The sequence below is a fragment of the Pongo pygmaeus genome, chromosome 13 (assembly GCF_028885625.2).
Source record: "Pongo pygmaeus isolate AG05252 chromosome 13, NHGRI_mPonPyg2-v2.0_pri, whole genome shotgun sequence".
Taxonomy (NCBI): domain Eukaryota; kingdom Metazoa; phylum Chordata; class Mammalia; order Primates; family Hominidae; genus Pongo; species Pongo pygmaeus.
In genome coordinates this window covers 115,621,069-115,636,497 of record NC_072386.2, presented here as the reverse complement: position 1 = coordinate 115,636,497, position 15,429 = coordinate 115,621,069, and the positions used below count along the sequence as shown (strand labels likewise).

Here is a 15,429-nt window from a genome sequence, read left to right as displayed (position 1 = left end):
GGATTTATGGTGTTTAATATGGCAGGTGTCGCTCTGAAATATACCCAGAAGCCTTGCCAACAACCAGGATCCCTTAATGTGCTACCATTAGGCCTTGAAATAATTCATTCCTGAAAAAGAAGTGGTTTTGTTCCTTGCTGATGGGGAACTCATGATTTGTAAATTTTAAAATTTGTTTTATAGGTGTTTGTTTTGATTTGCTGGTCATATCCATATAGCATGGTTTTCCTATATCTTTGCAGGCATGTTTTGAAAGATCCAAGGCATCTTTTAAGACTATAAGATTGCTGGTCTAGGAAACTTCTGAGTCTATGCCACAGAGTTAGGATAACCTAACTGGCACAACTTAAAGTGTTTCTTTTATTCACATTTTTACCTTGTTGTGATTTAAAAATAAAAGAACCTCTTCTAAGTCTGCCAGAGAGACAGGTTAGCGCTTTGGCCATTTCTTCAATAGCTGAGAATCAAAAGACTTTTTGTCCTAAATAATTTGTCTGTAATTAGTGACACATAAAATCTAATTCTAACTCCCAGTCATTTAGGTAAAATACTAAACAACCTTAACACTGTTTTAGCAGTACTTGTCACTGTTTCACTATCTCCCTAACTGTGAATAGTGCTGATGTCTCTCTGTGGGAGATGGCATTTTACTGCTACTTCCCAGCCAGAAGTCCTGTCTGCTGACATAGTTTGACACAGGAAGTGATGGTCAGCATTTGAATGCCTGAGAGAAGCTGGAGGCTTTCACCGTTGTTTTAAGGTAAGTTCTGCTGTTTAACAGGGAAAAACATGTAGAAATATTAACTTCATGTATCCAAAAGCAAAATTACTAAGGGATAGAACTTACCTTCAAACAACGGTAAAATTCTCCTGCTTTGAAGATTTTGTTATCCTGTTTCTTATCATTTCTGGAGGAATGTAATCTCTTTCAGTTACTGAGCAGTACTTTTTGCTATCAATCTGTCCTATCATTATGTAGTTTTATTTAAATTTACATGGTCAAATAGGTTAATACCAAGATTATATGGTCTGAAAGACTTCATTGTATAGAAGAGAAAAACAGACTTTGGAGGCAAACTGACTGAATTTGAATCCCGACTCAGCCACTTACTTGCTGTGTGACCTTGGGAAATTATTCAGCCATTCTGTGCCTCAGTTTCTTCATCTATCAAATGGAAATAATAATAGTATCTACCTCATAGAATAATGCTGGGTATGTAGTAACTACTGAATATGTGCTTTCATTATTATTATTATGCTTGGTTGTAATACATGTCCTTCACACATTTTGATCCGGTTTCCTGTCTTCATGCTAGAAAGCTTAGACCTCTAACACCTTAAATTAATGTTCAATTACGAAAGCAGATTCAAAATTCTTTTGTGATAAATGTTTTGGATTTATCCATAGGCATTATTGCTACTCACCTCTGCAAAAGGGGAGAGCCCTCCATGTGGGTGCAAAACTAGCTGATGAGTAAGCACTTCTGAGATCTAAAGCCTATAGGTTTCTCATTAGCCAAGAGTTACTTCATTTATTCAATTTTTTTTTTTTTTTTTTTGAAATGGGGTCTTACTCTGTCACTCAGGCTGGAGTACAGTTGTGTGATCATAGCTGATTTCAGCCTCTACCTCCTGGGCTCAGGTGATCCTCCCACTTCAGCCTCTCAAGTAGCTGGGACCACAGGTATACACTACCACACCCAGCTAATTTTTGTATTTTTTTTTTGTAGGGACTGGGTCTCGCCATGTTGCCTAGGCTGGTCTCAAACTCCTGGGCTCAAGAGATCTGCCTGCCTTGGCCTCCCAAAGTGCTATTCAACATTTATTATCAGGTACTGTGCTAGGCACTGGAGATAGCACTGTGACCTGACGAGCACAGTTACGTTCTTCACAGAGCCAAATGTCCTGTGGCAGATAGAGAGAGCCTGATGGGCGGTTATTATAAGTGATTCACGAGAGGATGCCTGCAAATGGACGAGGAACTCCTGACTAGCAGCACATTGAAGACGAGAGAAGGAGATGAGATAATGTCTAACGTGGACGTTAAGAACATGTAGAACTAGATGGGGGTGGGAAATGACTGAGCAAGAGTGTTCCAGCTGAGAATTTGCATGTGCTGTGGTCATGAGATAAGACAGCTTAGGGAGCACATAGAGAAATTTATTTTATTTTATTTTTTGAGATGGAGTCTTGCACTGTCGCCCAGGCTAGATGTAGTGGCGCAATTTCAGCTCACTGCAACCTCCGCCTCCCAAGTTCAAGCGATTCTCCTTGCCTCGGTGTCCCAAGAAGCTGGGATTACAGGCGCTCATCACCACTACCAGCTAATTTTTTTTGTATTTTTAGTAGAGACAGGTTTTCACTATGTTGGCCAGGCTGGTCTCAAACTCCTGACCTTGTGATCTGCCCCCCTCGGCCTCCAAAAGTGCTGGGATTACAGGCGTGAGCCACCGCGCCTGGCTTAATTTTGTATTTTCACTAGAGACAGGGTTTCGCATGTTGGCCAGGCTGGCCTCGAACACTTGACCTCAAGTGATCCACCCACCTTGGCCTCCCAAAGTGCTGGGATTACAGGCGTGAGCCACCACACCTGGCCGAGCACATAGAGAAATTAGTCATTCCTTCTAGCTAAAGGGAGTTTGAGATTGTGTGATTGAATTATGAAAGAACTTCTAAGATTTGTTCAGTAATTTAAGTGGAAGACAATGGGGTACAGGTTTAGCATTCTTAATCCTAAAATCTGAAATGCTCCAAAATTCAAAAGTTTGAGTATCAACATGATACTGAAAGTGAAAAATTCCACATATCAGTACTTAGCACAAGGTTTGTTTCATGTACAAAATTATTTAAAATATTGTGTAAAGTTACCTTTAGGTTATGTGTATACGGTACATATGAAACATGAATAAACTTCGTGTTTAGACTTGGGACCTGTCCCCAGGACATCTCATTATGTATATGCAAATATTCCAAATCCCAAAAAATCCAAAATCCAAACACTTGTGGCCCCAAGCATTTTGGATAAGGGATACTCAACTTGTACCATCAAAAGATTTAAGCAGGAGAGTAGCATGAAAGAGCATTCAGTTAACCTCCTAGAGAATGAACTGGGGAGGGGCATGGATGAAAATAGAGAGATGGCTGGAGATGGCACAATGACTAGTAGCCAGCTGCAAAGATACTAAGCCCATAGAACCAATAGGACTTTGTGATGGACTAGATGTGGGGAGGGAAGGCAGGAATAGACTTCCAGGTTTCTGGCTGAGATGCTGGTAGAAATGATAATACCTGATGAGAAGTATATTTGTAGAGAACAAAAGGGGAAATAATTTGCTTTGAGTTGTTGACATGTTGAGTTTGAGGTGCCTTTGAGAGTTAGGTTGAATAGAGTAGCCTAGAGCAGCAGTACTTAAAAGAAGTTAAGAGTGTGAGTCATTAAATTTTCTAGTACCTATATCAAAAACAGTAAAAAGAAACAGGTGAAATTAGTGTTAACAATGACATTTTGTACTAAAGCTTTGAAATCATCTAGTTACATTTTACTTATCTAGTCACATTTTTAGTGTCCAGTATTTTACTCATCTAGTCACATTTTTAGTGTCCAGTACCTACCACAAGACAGAGCAGTGCCAGACCTAAGGAATTCAATTTAGGCTGCTGATAGAGAATTAGAAATTCGTAGGCATATAAATGGTAACTAAAATCATGGGAGTAAGAGCAGTCAGCAATGTATGGGGCCAAAGAAAGAAACTACTCATATTTAAGAGATAGGAAGGGAAAGAGCAGCTCATAGAGAGCAACTCAGAGGAGAATGAAAAAGACCGGCATTTCTAGCACTCATCAGAGAATTCTATCACAGATAACCCATAATCCAACACTTGCCATATTTGGATGAAATTTGTTAATTGAGGGCAAAAAATGGTGAGAAATATGATCATTTTCCATTTCTCTTAAGTTTGCTAGGCTCTTTAAGTTTGTTCAGCAGAAGGCAACATACCAACGTTTTTGTAGTTTCATGAAGAATCTGCTTTGTTGAATTATGATTTAATGAGATAGCTTTAATTTTATATATTATCAGTATATTAAAATGTTCCTCATATGTATCTCTTATCTTTTGCAAAACTATTGTCTATATATATATAACATGTTTGTTATTACAGATCAATCTCAGCGAGGTAGCCTCTTCACTCTCTTTTTGAACAATCCTCTAATGGCCTTCCTATTTGTCTCTGGATTGTCAAGCATGCGCAGAGGCCTGTGGGAAAAGTGTCAAGAATATCTTCGAAAAATCAACCGTGATATTGCCCAGCTACTGACTCATTCACGTTCGATAGGTACCCTCCTAATCTAACTGCACATTTAATAGAATGTACTATAATGGCTTAAAATGGTTACTTATTTTAAATTGTTTGAATTTTTAAAGGTATGTGTCCCAGGCAGGAAAGTTGAGAACGCTTTCCTGAAGTTTCCTTCCCCTTTGAAACATAATTTCCATTTAAGCATCTTTTTACTGTCACTTTTCTCCTCTTTGCAGATCAGGCATTTCTCCAGTTTTTTGGAGATGAATTTCTTCGCTTGCTCCTCACAAGATTTATCTTTTGTTCAGCCACCATGAGGATGCACAAGATTTTTCGGGTAGGCAAAGAACATTATTAAAGACGAATTTTATCATTTTAGGTATTTAAGAGCCATGTATTATATTTTACCCGTATAAAATAAGGTTATAATAAAATAATATTATTTTGGATAAATACAAAATAATATTTACAAATGTACTGTCACACTGGTCTGTTAAGTAAAAAAATACATTTGAATACATAAAGTTTAAAGATTAACAATATTAGGGCACATCTGCGTACCTATCGTTTGTTTAAAAGTAGAACATTTTCTGGCTGGCCGTGGTGGCTCCCGCCTGTAATCTCAGCACTTTGGGAGGTTGAAGCTGGTGGAACACTTGAGGTCATGAGTTGGAGACCAGCCTGGCCAACATGCTGAAACTCCTTCTCTACTAAAAATAAAAAAATTAGCCAGGTATGGTGGCACGTGCCTGTAATCCCAGCTACTCTGGAGGCTGAGGCAGGAGAATTGCTTGAACCCAGGAGGCGGAGGTTGCAGTGAGCAGAGATTGCGCCACTGCACTCCAGCCTGGACGACAAGAACGAAACTCCATCTCAAAAAATTAAAAAAAATAAAAGTAGAACATTTTCAATACCTCCCTGATCCTATCTCCCTCTCAAATGAAACTCACATCCTGAATTTTATTTATTTATTTATTTAGAGATGGAGTTTCACTCATGTTGCCCAGGCTGGAGTGCAATGACCCAATCTCAGCTCACTGCAACCTCTGCCTCCCGGGTTCAAGCGATTCTCCTGGCTCAGCCTCCCAAGTAGTAGCTGGGATTATAGGCGCCCACCACCACACCTGGCTAATTTTTTGTATTTTTAGTAGATACAGGGTTTCACCATATTGGCCAGGCTGGTCTCGATCTCCTGACCTCAGGTGATCCACCCACCTTGGCCTTCCAAAGCGCTGGGATTATTGGCATGAGCCACCGCACCCGGCCCTGAAATTTTTTAATCATTCACTTTTCTTTGTAGTTTTGCAGCATGTGTTTCTATTCCTATACAACGTATTTATGAATCCATATTGTATGTATTCTACAACTTCCTTTTTTCCAGTTATTCCTGAGATTGAGCCATGTCGATTGACTATAGCTTTCATTCATTCATTTTGTTTGACTATACAACACTAGGCATTGTTTGACTATATATTGCAAATCACTTACTCTTCTAATAACGGACATTTGGATTGCTTCCAAGTTTTTATTATTATGTAAATGATACTGGCCAGGCGCAGTGGCTCACACCTGTAATCCCAGCACTTTGGGAGGCAGAGGCAGGCAGATCACAAGGTCAGGAGTTCAAGACCAGCCTGGCCAACATTATGAAATCCTGTCGCTACTAAAAATACAAAAATTAGCCAGACATGGTGGCATGCACCTGTAATCCCAGCTACTCGGGAGGCTGAGGAAATAGAATGGCCTGAACCCAGGAGGCGGAGGTTGCAGTGAGCCGAGGTCATGCCGCTGCACTCCAGCCTGGGCAACAGAGCAATACTCAGTCTTGGGAAAAAAAAATGATGTTACTGTGAAATTCTTATATCAGTTTCCTGGTACACATATATAAGATTTTCTCTGAGGAATATACCTAATAGTAGAATTGCAAGATCAGAGGATATAAGCATATTTAATTTTACTAGGTAATGCCAGACTGTGTTCCAAAGCGGTTGTATCAGTTTACACTTATACGAGCAGGATATAAGAGTTGCTCTTTCTGTAATCCTTCCTTTCCAACACTTGTTGCAGTCATACTTTATAGCTTTTGTGAATCTGCAGAGTGTAAAGTGGTAGGTCATTGTGGTTTTAATTTTTATTTCCAGGATTACTGTTAAGGTTGAGCAACTTCTCATATGTGTTCTTCTGTTTTTCTCTTTGTAAAGAATGTGTTCAAGTCTTTTGCTTGACTTGATAGTCCACTTTTCTAGCTGTTGCTTTTTTGTGTATGGATGTACCTATACAACACTTCACTGAGGTTTTAAATATTTTAGCCATTATATTTTTCACTTCTGTAAGTAAAATTTTTTTTCAAATATGCCTGAACAGTTAAAAAAATATTTTGCAGCTTTTGATTTCAGAATATTGTTTCTTTCCATTTTATTATGGTAATTTTAAAATGTAAAAGAACTGTGCAATGGACCAGGCGCAGTGGCTCACACCTGTAATCCCAGCACTTTGGGAGGCCGAGACAGGAGCATCACTTCAGGCTAGGAGTTTGAGACCAGCCTGGGAAACATAGTGAGACCTCATTTCTTCAAAGAAATTTTTAAAATTAGCCAGGGGTAGTGATGTGTGCCTATAGTCCCAGCTCTTCAGGAGGCTAAGGTGGGAGAATTGCTTGAGCCTAGGAGTTTGAGGCTGCAGTGAGCTCTGATTGTACCACTGCATGGGTCAACTGTGCAGTTCCACTTAAGACACAGCTTTTTTTTTCAAAAAATAAACTGGAAAAATTTTGGAGATTTCCTACAGTTTGCAAAACAGATGAACTACATAGCCTAGGAATATTGAAAACAATGCTCACCTGGGCCCCGTGGCCAGCGGAATTGGCCCCGCTCTGTGGCTGCCAGGGCCTGCGCACTGGAATCGCCGTGGCCTGTGCACCCCACCATGCCAGTTTGAACCTCCATGGCCTCAACCAGATTCAGAATGTCAAAACACAGAGTGTCTATTTGATGAATTTGAGGAAATCGGGAACTTTGGGCCACCCAGGCTCTGTAGATGAGACCACCTATGAAAGACTAGCAGAGGAATCACTGGACTCTTTAGCAGAGTTTTTTGAAGACTTTGCAGACAAGCCATACACGATTGAGGACTATGATGTTTCCTTTGGGAGTGGTGTCTTAACTGGTAAACTGGGTGGAGATCTAGCAACCTACGTGATCAACAAGCAGACACCAAACAAGCAAATCTGGTTATCTTCTCCATCCAATGGACTCAAGTGTTACGACTGGACTGAGAAAAACTGGGTGTACTCCCACGATAGCGTGTCCCTCCATGATGTGCTCGCTGCAGAGCTCACTAAAGCCTTAAAAACCAAACCGGACTTGTCTTCCTTGGCTTATTCTGGAGAAGACGCTTGATGCCCAGCCCGGTTTTAAGGATATTAAAAGCTGTCAGGCCAAGACCCCAGCTTCATTATGCAGCTGAGGTCTGTTTTTTGTTTTTCGTTTTTTGTTTTTCATTCCTGTTTTTGAGGAACAGCTCTGTGGAAAGAACATGTTGCCTCCTACCTTGCCCAAAAGTTTTGATTTTTAATTTCTACAGAAGTTTTTTTGGATTAATTATCTGATTTCCTCCCTCACATGATGTCCTTTATCTTTTATAATGTCTTATCCCTATACCTGAATGTAACAACCTTTAAAAAAGCAAAATAATAAGAAGGAAAAGTTCCAGGAGGAGAAATGAATTGTCTTCACTCTTCATTCTTTGAAGGACTTACTGCAAGAAGTACATGAAGAGCAAGTGGTTAACCTGCTCACTGTTCTGTCTCAAAATGAGACACATTAACGGGTAGGCTACAAATGTTCCCGGGCTTCTTTCAAAGTGGAAGCACTTCTGAGCTATTTAGCATTGAAGTGTCGAAAGCAATTCACATGGGAAGACAATTTCTTATGTGTGCTTTTTAATGCCAGGGTGTGGCCTGCACTGGGTTGTCCAGGGAGACCTAGTGCTGTTTCTTCCACATGTTCACGTGTGTGTGTGTGTGTGTGTGTGTGTGTGTGTGTGTGTTTATTTTTTATTTTTTCATTTTAAGGGTTAGTATGGAATTAGCTGCTACAAGAATGCAAAAAACTTCCAATGACAAGAAAGGAGGAAAAAAAAGCCATTTCATGAGCTGAGTGATGTAGCATAATAAACAAAATCATGGAGCTGAGGAGGTGCTTTGTAAACGTCAATGGGCATAGAAAGGAAAGAGATACTTGTGTCGATAAAGAGAGCCTGGTCCTAGACGTAATTCAGCCACAAAGTAGTTGTCCCTTTGTGGACAAGTTTCCCAAACTCCCTGAGCCTCTGCTTTCCCATCTGTTAAATGAGGGGATAGAATATGGTTGATTTCCAGCATTCAGTGGTCCTGTCAAGCAGCCTAACAGGCTAGCTCTAATTCCCATTGGGTAGATGAGGGGATGACAAAGAACAATTTGTAAGCTATATAGAAAACATTGTTATTGGTGTTGCCCTATCAGGATTTCAGTTGAATTCATGTTAAAATTATAGCCATCCTTTATTGTACGCTTATTGGGGTAAGCCTATTATACCATATTACCTCATTTTAATTTTTACTGACCTGCACTTTATACATGAAGCAACAAGACTCCAGGACATTAAAACTCACACAAAGTTATGCTCATGTTATATTATTTTCTTAGTTAAAGAAGGATTTATTAGTGACAAGTTTGTATTACTATGTAGCAAAGGCTTTTCCAATGGGTGAATAGAAACACATTCCATTATAGTAAAAAAAAAAAAAAAGAAAAAAGTCAAGCTGGGAGAAGTGGCATATACCTATAGTCCCAGCTACTCAGGAGGCTGAGGCAGGAGGATTGCTTGAAACCAGGAATTGGAGATCAGCCTGGGCAACATAGCAAGATCCTATCTCTTAGAAAAAGAAAAAAAAACTCTTAATAATGAAACAGTATAAATGGAAGCTAACTAAGTAAAATATTTTCTTTCTCCTGAAATGAAATTATTTTTTGAGTCTGATGGAAGTGTTTAAGTGCAGTAGGTCAGTGCCAGTGAGAAAAAAATAAATAAAATCATACAAAAAAATATTGAAAAAATTAAGAAAAAGGTATATCATGAATACATAAAATATATGTAGACACTAGTCTATTTTATCATTTACTACTATAAGATATATACAAATCTATTACGAATGATTAAAATTTATGCACACACTTACAGACCATATATGGTACCATTCACAGTCCAGAGAAGTGTAAACAAAAGTAATAATGCAATATTAAATCATAACTGTCCTTGCGATAGTTTACTCAGAATGATGGTTTCCAGCTTCATCCATGTCCCTACAAAGGACATGAACTCATCATTTTTTATGGAAGGATAAAAAACCAAACACCGCATGTTCTCACTCATAGGTGGGAATTGAACAATGAGAGCACATGGACACAGGAAGGGGAGCATCACACACGGGGACCTGTTGTGGGGTGGGGGGAGTGGGGAGGGATAGCATTAGGAGATATACCTAATGTAAATGACAAGTTAATGGGTGCAGCACACCAACATGGCACATGTATACATATGTAACAAACCTGCACGTTGTGCACATGTACCCTAGAACTTAAAGTATAATTTAAAAAATCATAACTGCATAAAATCACTGTAGTGCCTACTGTACTACTGTAATAATTTTGTAGCCACATCCTGTTTCTCTGGCAGTAAGCTCAAGTGTTGCAAGTACCGCTTAGGATGCCTATCATTTCCATGAGCAGTTTGTCTCTCCAGTAAATTGTGTATTGTAATAAAAAATTATCTCTAGCAGTTCTCACATATTTTTTATTGTGTTTAGTGCAGTACTGTAGTAAACCTTGCATAACACCATGGGATCCATATGAAGTGATGTTTCAAGTGCTCCCAAGAAGCAAAGAAAAGTCATGACGTTACAAGAAAAAGTTGAATTGCTTGATACGTACTATAGATCAAGGTTTGCCATTGTGGTTGCCTGCCATTTCAAGATAAATTAATCCAGTAAGGAGTGTTGTAAAAAAAGAAAAGAAAATTTGTGAAGCCATCACTGTAGCTACGTTAGCAGGCATGAAAACCTTACACTTTTTGTGAAATACCTTTTTATCTCATAATGAAAATGTAGCGTTTATGTAGGTGCAAGGTTGCTATAAGACATACTTACAGGCTGGGCACAGCAGCTCATGCCTGTAATCCTAGCACTTTGGGAGGCCGAGGCGGGTGGATCACCTTAGATCGAGAATTCAAGACCAGCCTGACCAATATGGTGAAACCCTCATCTCTACTAAAAATACAAAAATTAGCTGGGCGTCGTGGCGTGAGCCTGTAGTCCCAGCTACTCGGGAGGCTGAGACAGGAGAATTGCTTGATCCCAGAAGGCGGAGGTTGCAGTGAGCTGAGATCACACTACTGCACTCCAGCCTGGGCAACAGAGCAAGACTCCATCCCCCCCTCCCCCAAAAAAAAGAGACATATATTATGATTTGAGAAAAAGCAAACTCATTATATAACAAAGCAAAAGGAAAGTGAAGGATCTACAGCTAGAGAATTAAATTCTGGCAAAAAAGGGTTTGATAATTTTTGAAAGAGCTTTGGCTTTAAAAATGTTAACACGAGAAGCAGCTTCTGCCAACCAAGAGGCAGCAGACAAGTTCCCAGGTGCCACTGAGGAGAAAGGATACCTGCCTGAACACGTTTTTTAGTGCAGAAGAAAGTACCTTTCTGGAAAAAAAAAAAAAAAAAACTGCCACAAAGGACATTTATTAGTTAAATTTCAGGTAGTTGAAAGTTATACATGGATTTTTAACTGTGTTAGGGAGGGGGCTCAGCATCCCTAACCCCTGCATTGTTCAAGGGTCAGCTGTATTTGAGTTCTGACATATTTGTCCATTTATAGATTCGTCTTACCATTCATCAGTAGATCTTTTTGTTTTTTTGAGATGGAGTCTTGCTCTGTTGCCTAGGCTGGAGTACAATGGTGTGATCTCTGCTCATTGCAACCTCTGCCTCCTGGGTTCAAGCAATTCTCCTGCCTCAGCCTCCTGAGTAGCTGGGAGATTACAGGTGTGTGCCACCACATCCAGCTAATTTTTGTATTTTTAGTAGAGACAGAGTTTTACCGTATTGGCCAGGCTGGTCTCGAACTCCTGGCCTCAAGTGATCCAACCGCCTCAGCCTCCCAAAGTTCTGGGATTACAGGGATGAGCCACCACGCCTGACACCATCTTATTTTTTAATGCATTTTGAAGTAAATTGTGGACGTCACCCACAAACACTTCATCATGCATATATGTAATATGTTTACTTTTTTTTTTTAATGAGATGAGATCTTCCTATGTTGCCTAGGCTGATCTTGAACTTCTGGATTCAAGCTATCCTTCTGCCTCAGCATCAAATGTAGCTGGAACTATAGGCACATTGCTACTACCCAACTACTAATTTTTTTTTTTTTTTTTTTAATTTGAGACAGAGTCTCTGTCATGCAGTTTGGAGTACAGTGATGCAATTGTAGCTTACTGCAGCCTCAGTCTCCTGGGCTCAAGCAGTCCTCCTGCTTCTAGCCTCCTGAATACCTGGCACTACCTGAGTACCGTGCACCAACATGCCCAGCTCATTTTTAAATTTTTTTGTAGAGATGGGTTTTGCTACATTGCCCAGGGTGGCCTCAAACTTCTGGCCTCAAGCAATCCTCCCACCTTGGCCTCCCAAAGTGGGGTAATGGGCATGAGCCACTGTGACCCACCTACTAATTCTTTTTTATGTAAAGTTTACATACAGTGAAATGCACAAAATTAAAGTTTACCATTAAGTGAGTTTTGAGGAAATACGTCTGTGTAACCTAAACCTTTATCGATTTATACAAGATAGCATCATTCCAGATTGTTCCTTCTATACTCCTTTTTAGTCAGTCCAGTACCCATTACCCCAGAGGCTGTCACTCTTTTGATTGTTTTCACTCGAGATTACTTACACCTGTTTGTGAACTTGACTCACACAGTGTGGACTCTTGTGTAAACCTTCTGTGACTAAGCATTGCATTGTTCTTGAGATTCATCCCTGTTGTTTCAGATATCAGTAGATCATTCCTTTTTGTTACTGAGTAGTATTCCATTGTCTGAACATACCACAGTTTAGGCATTCTCCTCCTGATGAACACGTGGCAGTTGTACAGTGTTGGCTATTACAGGCCAGGGCATGGTGGCTCCTGCCTGTAATCTGAATACTTCAGGAGGCCAAAGCTGGAGGATCGCTTGAGCCCCAGGAGTTCCATGTTACAGTGAATTATGGTCACGCCACTGCATTCCAGCCTGGGTGAGAGAGGGAGTCCCTGTCTTTAAATAAATAGTTGGCTAATAAAAATAAAAGTGCTTTTTATTATAAATAACAAGGCTTGTACAAGCCTTTGCACAGACATTTGTTTTGAATTTTTTTGGTCATAGTATTGGTATGTGTTTAGTTTTATAAGAAATTGCAGTGATTCCTCAGGGATCTAGAACTAGAAATACCATTTGACCCAGCCATCCCATTACTGGGTATATACCCAAAGGATTATAAATCATGCTGCTATAAAGACACATGCACACATATGTTTATTGCGGCGCTATTCACAATAGCAAAGACTTGGAACCAACCCAAATGTCCATCAATGATAGACTGGATTAAGAAAATGTGGCACATATACACCATGGAATACTATGTATCCATAAAAAAGGATGAGCTCATGTCCTTTGTAGGACATTGATGAAGCTGGAAACCATCATTCTCAGCAAACTATCTTAAGGACAAAAAACCAAACACCACATCTTCTCACTCATAGGTGGGAATTGAACAATGAGAACACTTGGACACAGGAAGGGGAACATCACACACCAGGGCCTGTTGTGGGGTGGGGGGATGGGAGAGGAATAGCATTAGGAGATATACCTAATGTAAATGATGAGTTAATGGGTGCAGCACACCAACATGGTACATGTATACATATGTAACAAACCTGCATGGCACATGTACCCTAGAACTTAAAGTATAATAAATATATGTGTGTGTGTATATATATGTGTGTGTGTATATATATATATGTGTATATATATATATGTGTATATATATGTGTATATATATGTGTGTGTGTGTATATATATATATATATATATATATAAAAGAAATTGCTAGACCTTTTCTCAAAGTGGTTGTACCATAGTTACATTCCCACCAGTAGCTTTTGAAGGTTGCTTTTCATTCTTGCCAACGTTGTTGTCAGACTTTTAAATCTGACCATTCTGATGGATATGTAGGGGTATTTAAAATTTCATCAAAATTCTTTTTTTTTTTTCATTTGAAATGCTTTTTTTAAAAATTTTATTATTATTATACTTTAAGTTTTAGGGTACATGTGCACAACGTGCAGGTTTGTTACATATGTATACATATGCCATGTTGGTGTGCTGCACCCATTAACTCGTCATTTAGCATTAGGTATATCTCCTAATGCTATCCCTCCCATTGAACAATGAGAACACATGGACACAGGAAGGGGAACAAAATTCTTAAAAAATAAAATTTCATCAAAATTAAAAGTTTAGTTGAATGCAAATTGAAGCTACAATGAAAAATCTGAGTTTTTTCTTCTCTGATTTGTGTTTTTGTGTATTATCCCAGAAATCTTTACCTAAAGTTACAGAGATTTTGTTTTTTTTGTTTGTTCTTTTTTTTTTTTTTTTTTTTGAGACTGAGTCTCACTCTGTCACCCAGGCTGGAGTGCAATGGCACAATCTTGGCTCACTGCAACCTCCGCCTCCCGGATTCAAGCGATTCTCCTTCCTCAGCCTTCCGAGTAGCTGGTATTACAGGTGCCCACCACCACACCCAACTAATTTTTTTGTTATTTTTAGTAGAGAGGGGTTTTCACTATGTTGGCCAGGCTGATCTCGAATTCCTGACCTCAAGTGATCCCTCTGCCTTCACCTCCCAAAGTGCTGGGATTACAGGCATGAGCCACCACACCTGGCCTTCTCCTGTTTTCTTCTAGGATTCTATAGTTTTAGCTTTTACATGTAGGTCTATGGTTTATTTTGAGTTAATTTTTGTTTACAGTGTGAGATAAAGGTTAAAGTTTTTTAATATGCATATGCAGTTGTCCTAGTACCATATGTTGAAAATGGTATTTCTTTTCCCATTGAGTTACTTTGGTAACTTTGTTGAAAATTAATTAAGCATATATGTATAGTGATATTTCTGAACTCTAAATTCTCTTCCATTGATCTACAGAATTTGTCTCAAATACACTACTGCCTTTACTATTGTAGCTTTAAAAAAGTCTTAAAATCTGATAGGGAGAGTCCCCTTCCCCAAAAGATTTTTAGGTGTTTTGGTTGTTTTAGTTCCTTTGTACTTCTATATGAATTTTAGCATCTATGTCACATTTTGCTTGGAATTGTATTAAAAATCTATATATAATTCACCTGTGGGGAATTACTATTTTAATAATATTGAATCTTCCAGTCAATAATAGTGGTATATATCCTCATTTACTTATATGTTTAGTTTCTTTCACCAGGATTTTGTAGTTTTTATCATACAGGTCTTGCATGTGTTTCATAATTTATTCCAAAATATTTTATGTTCCAGTATGCTTTAAAAATTGAATTATTTGGCTGGACATGGTGGCTCATACCTGTAATCCCAGCCCTTTGGGAGGCCAAGGTGGGCAGGTCACCTGAGGTCAGGAGTTAAAGACCAGCCTGGCCAACAAGGCAAAACCCCATCTGTACTAAAAATACAAAAATTAGCTGTGTGTGGTGGCGGGTGCCTGTAATCCCAGCTACTCGGGAGGCTGAGGCAGGGAGAATCGCTTGATCCCAGGAAGCGGAGGTTGCAGTGAGCCGAGGTCGTGCCATTGCACTCCAGCCTGGGCGACAGAGTGAGACTCTGTCTTTAAAAAAAAAAAAAAATTGAATTATTTGGCCAGGTGCGGTACCTCACACCTCTAATCTCAGCACTTTGGGAGGCAGAGGCGGGCGGATCACAAGGTCAGGAGTTGGAGACCAGCCTGGCCAACATGGTGAAACCTCATCTGTACTAAAAATACAAAAAAAAAAATTAGCTGGGCGTTGTGGCG

General features: G+C 39.4%; 2 protein-coding genes across 8 annotated transcripts in view; both read left to right on the top strand.

The window, feature by feature from the left end:
• Positions 1-15,429, top strand: part of SCAI (suppressor of cancer cell invasion) — a 193,076-nt gene that overhangs the window by 162,693 nt on the left and 14,954 nt on the right. For 3 of the 7 annotated variants that reach the window (XM_054500083.2, XM_054500081.2, XM_063650322.1), the window contains 2 exons: positions 4,161-4,334; positions 4,535-4,635. In XM_054500083.2, the coding sequence (XP_054356058.1) occupies positions 4,161-4,334; positions 4,535-4,635 (275 nt within the window). Of the gene's footprint in view, positions 1-617; positions 761-4,160; positions 4,335-4,534; positions 4,636-15,429 lie in introns of those variants that run through there. The other 4 variants (XR_010123426.1, XR_010123425.1, XR_008504460.2 and 1 more) reach the window with 3 other exon arrangements.
• On the top strand, positions 5,426-11,313 carry LOC129044412 (frataxin, mitochondrial-like). Its single transcript, XM_063650323.1, has one exon. The coding sequence runs from the start codon at positions 7,130-7,132 to the stop codon at positions 7,694-7,696; it is 567 nt and encodes a 188-aa protein (XP_063506393.1). The 5' UTR covers positions 5,426-7,129; the 3' UTR covers positions 7,697-11,313.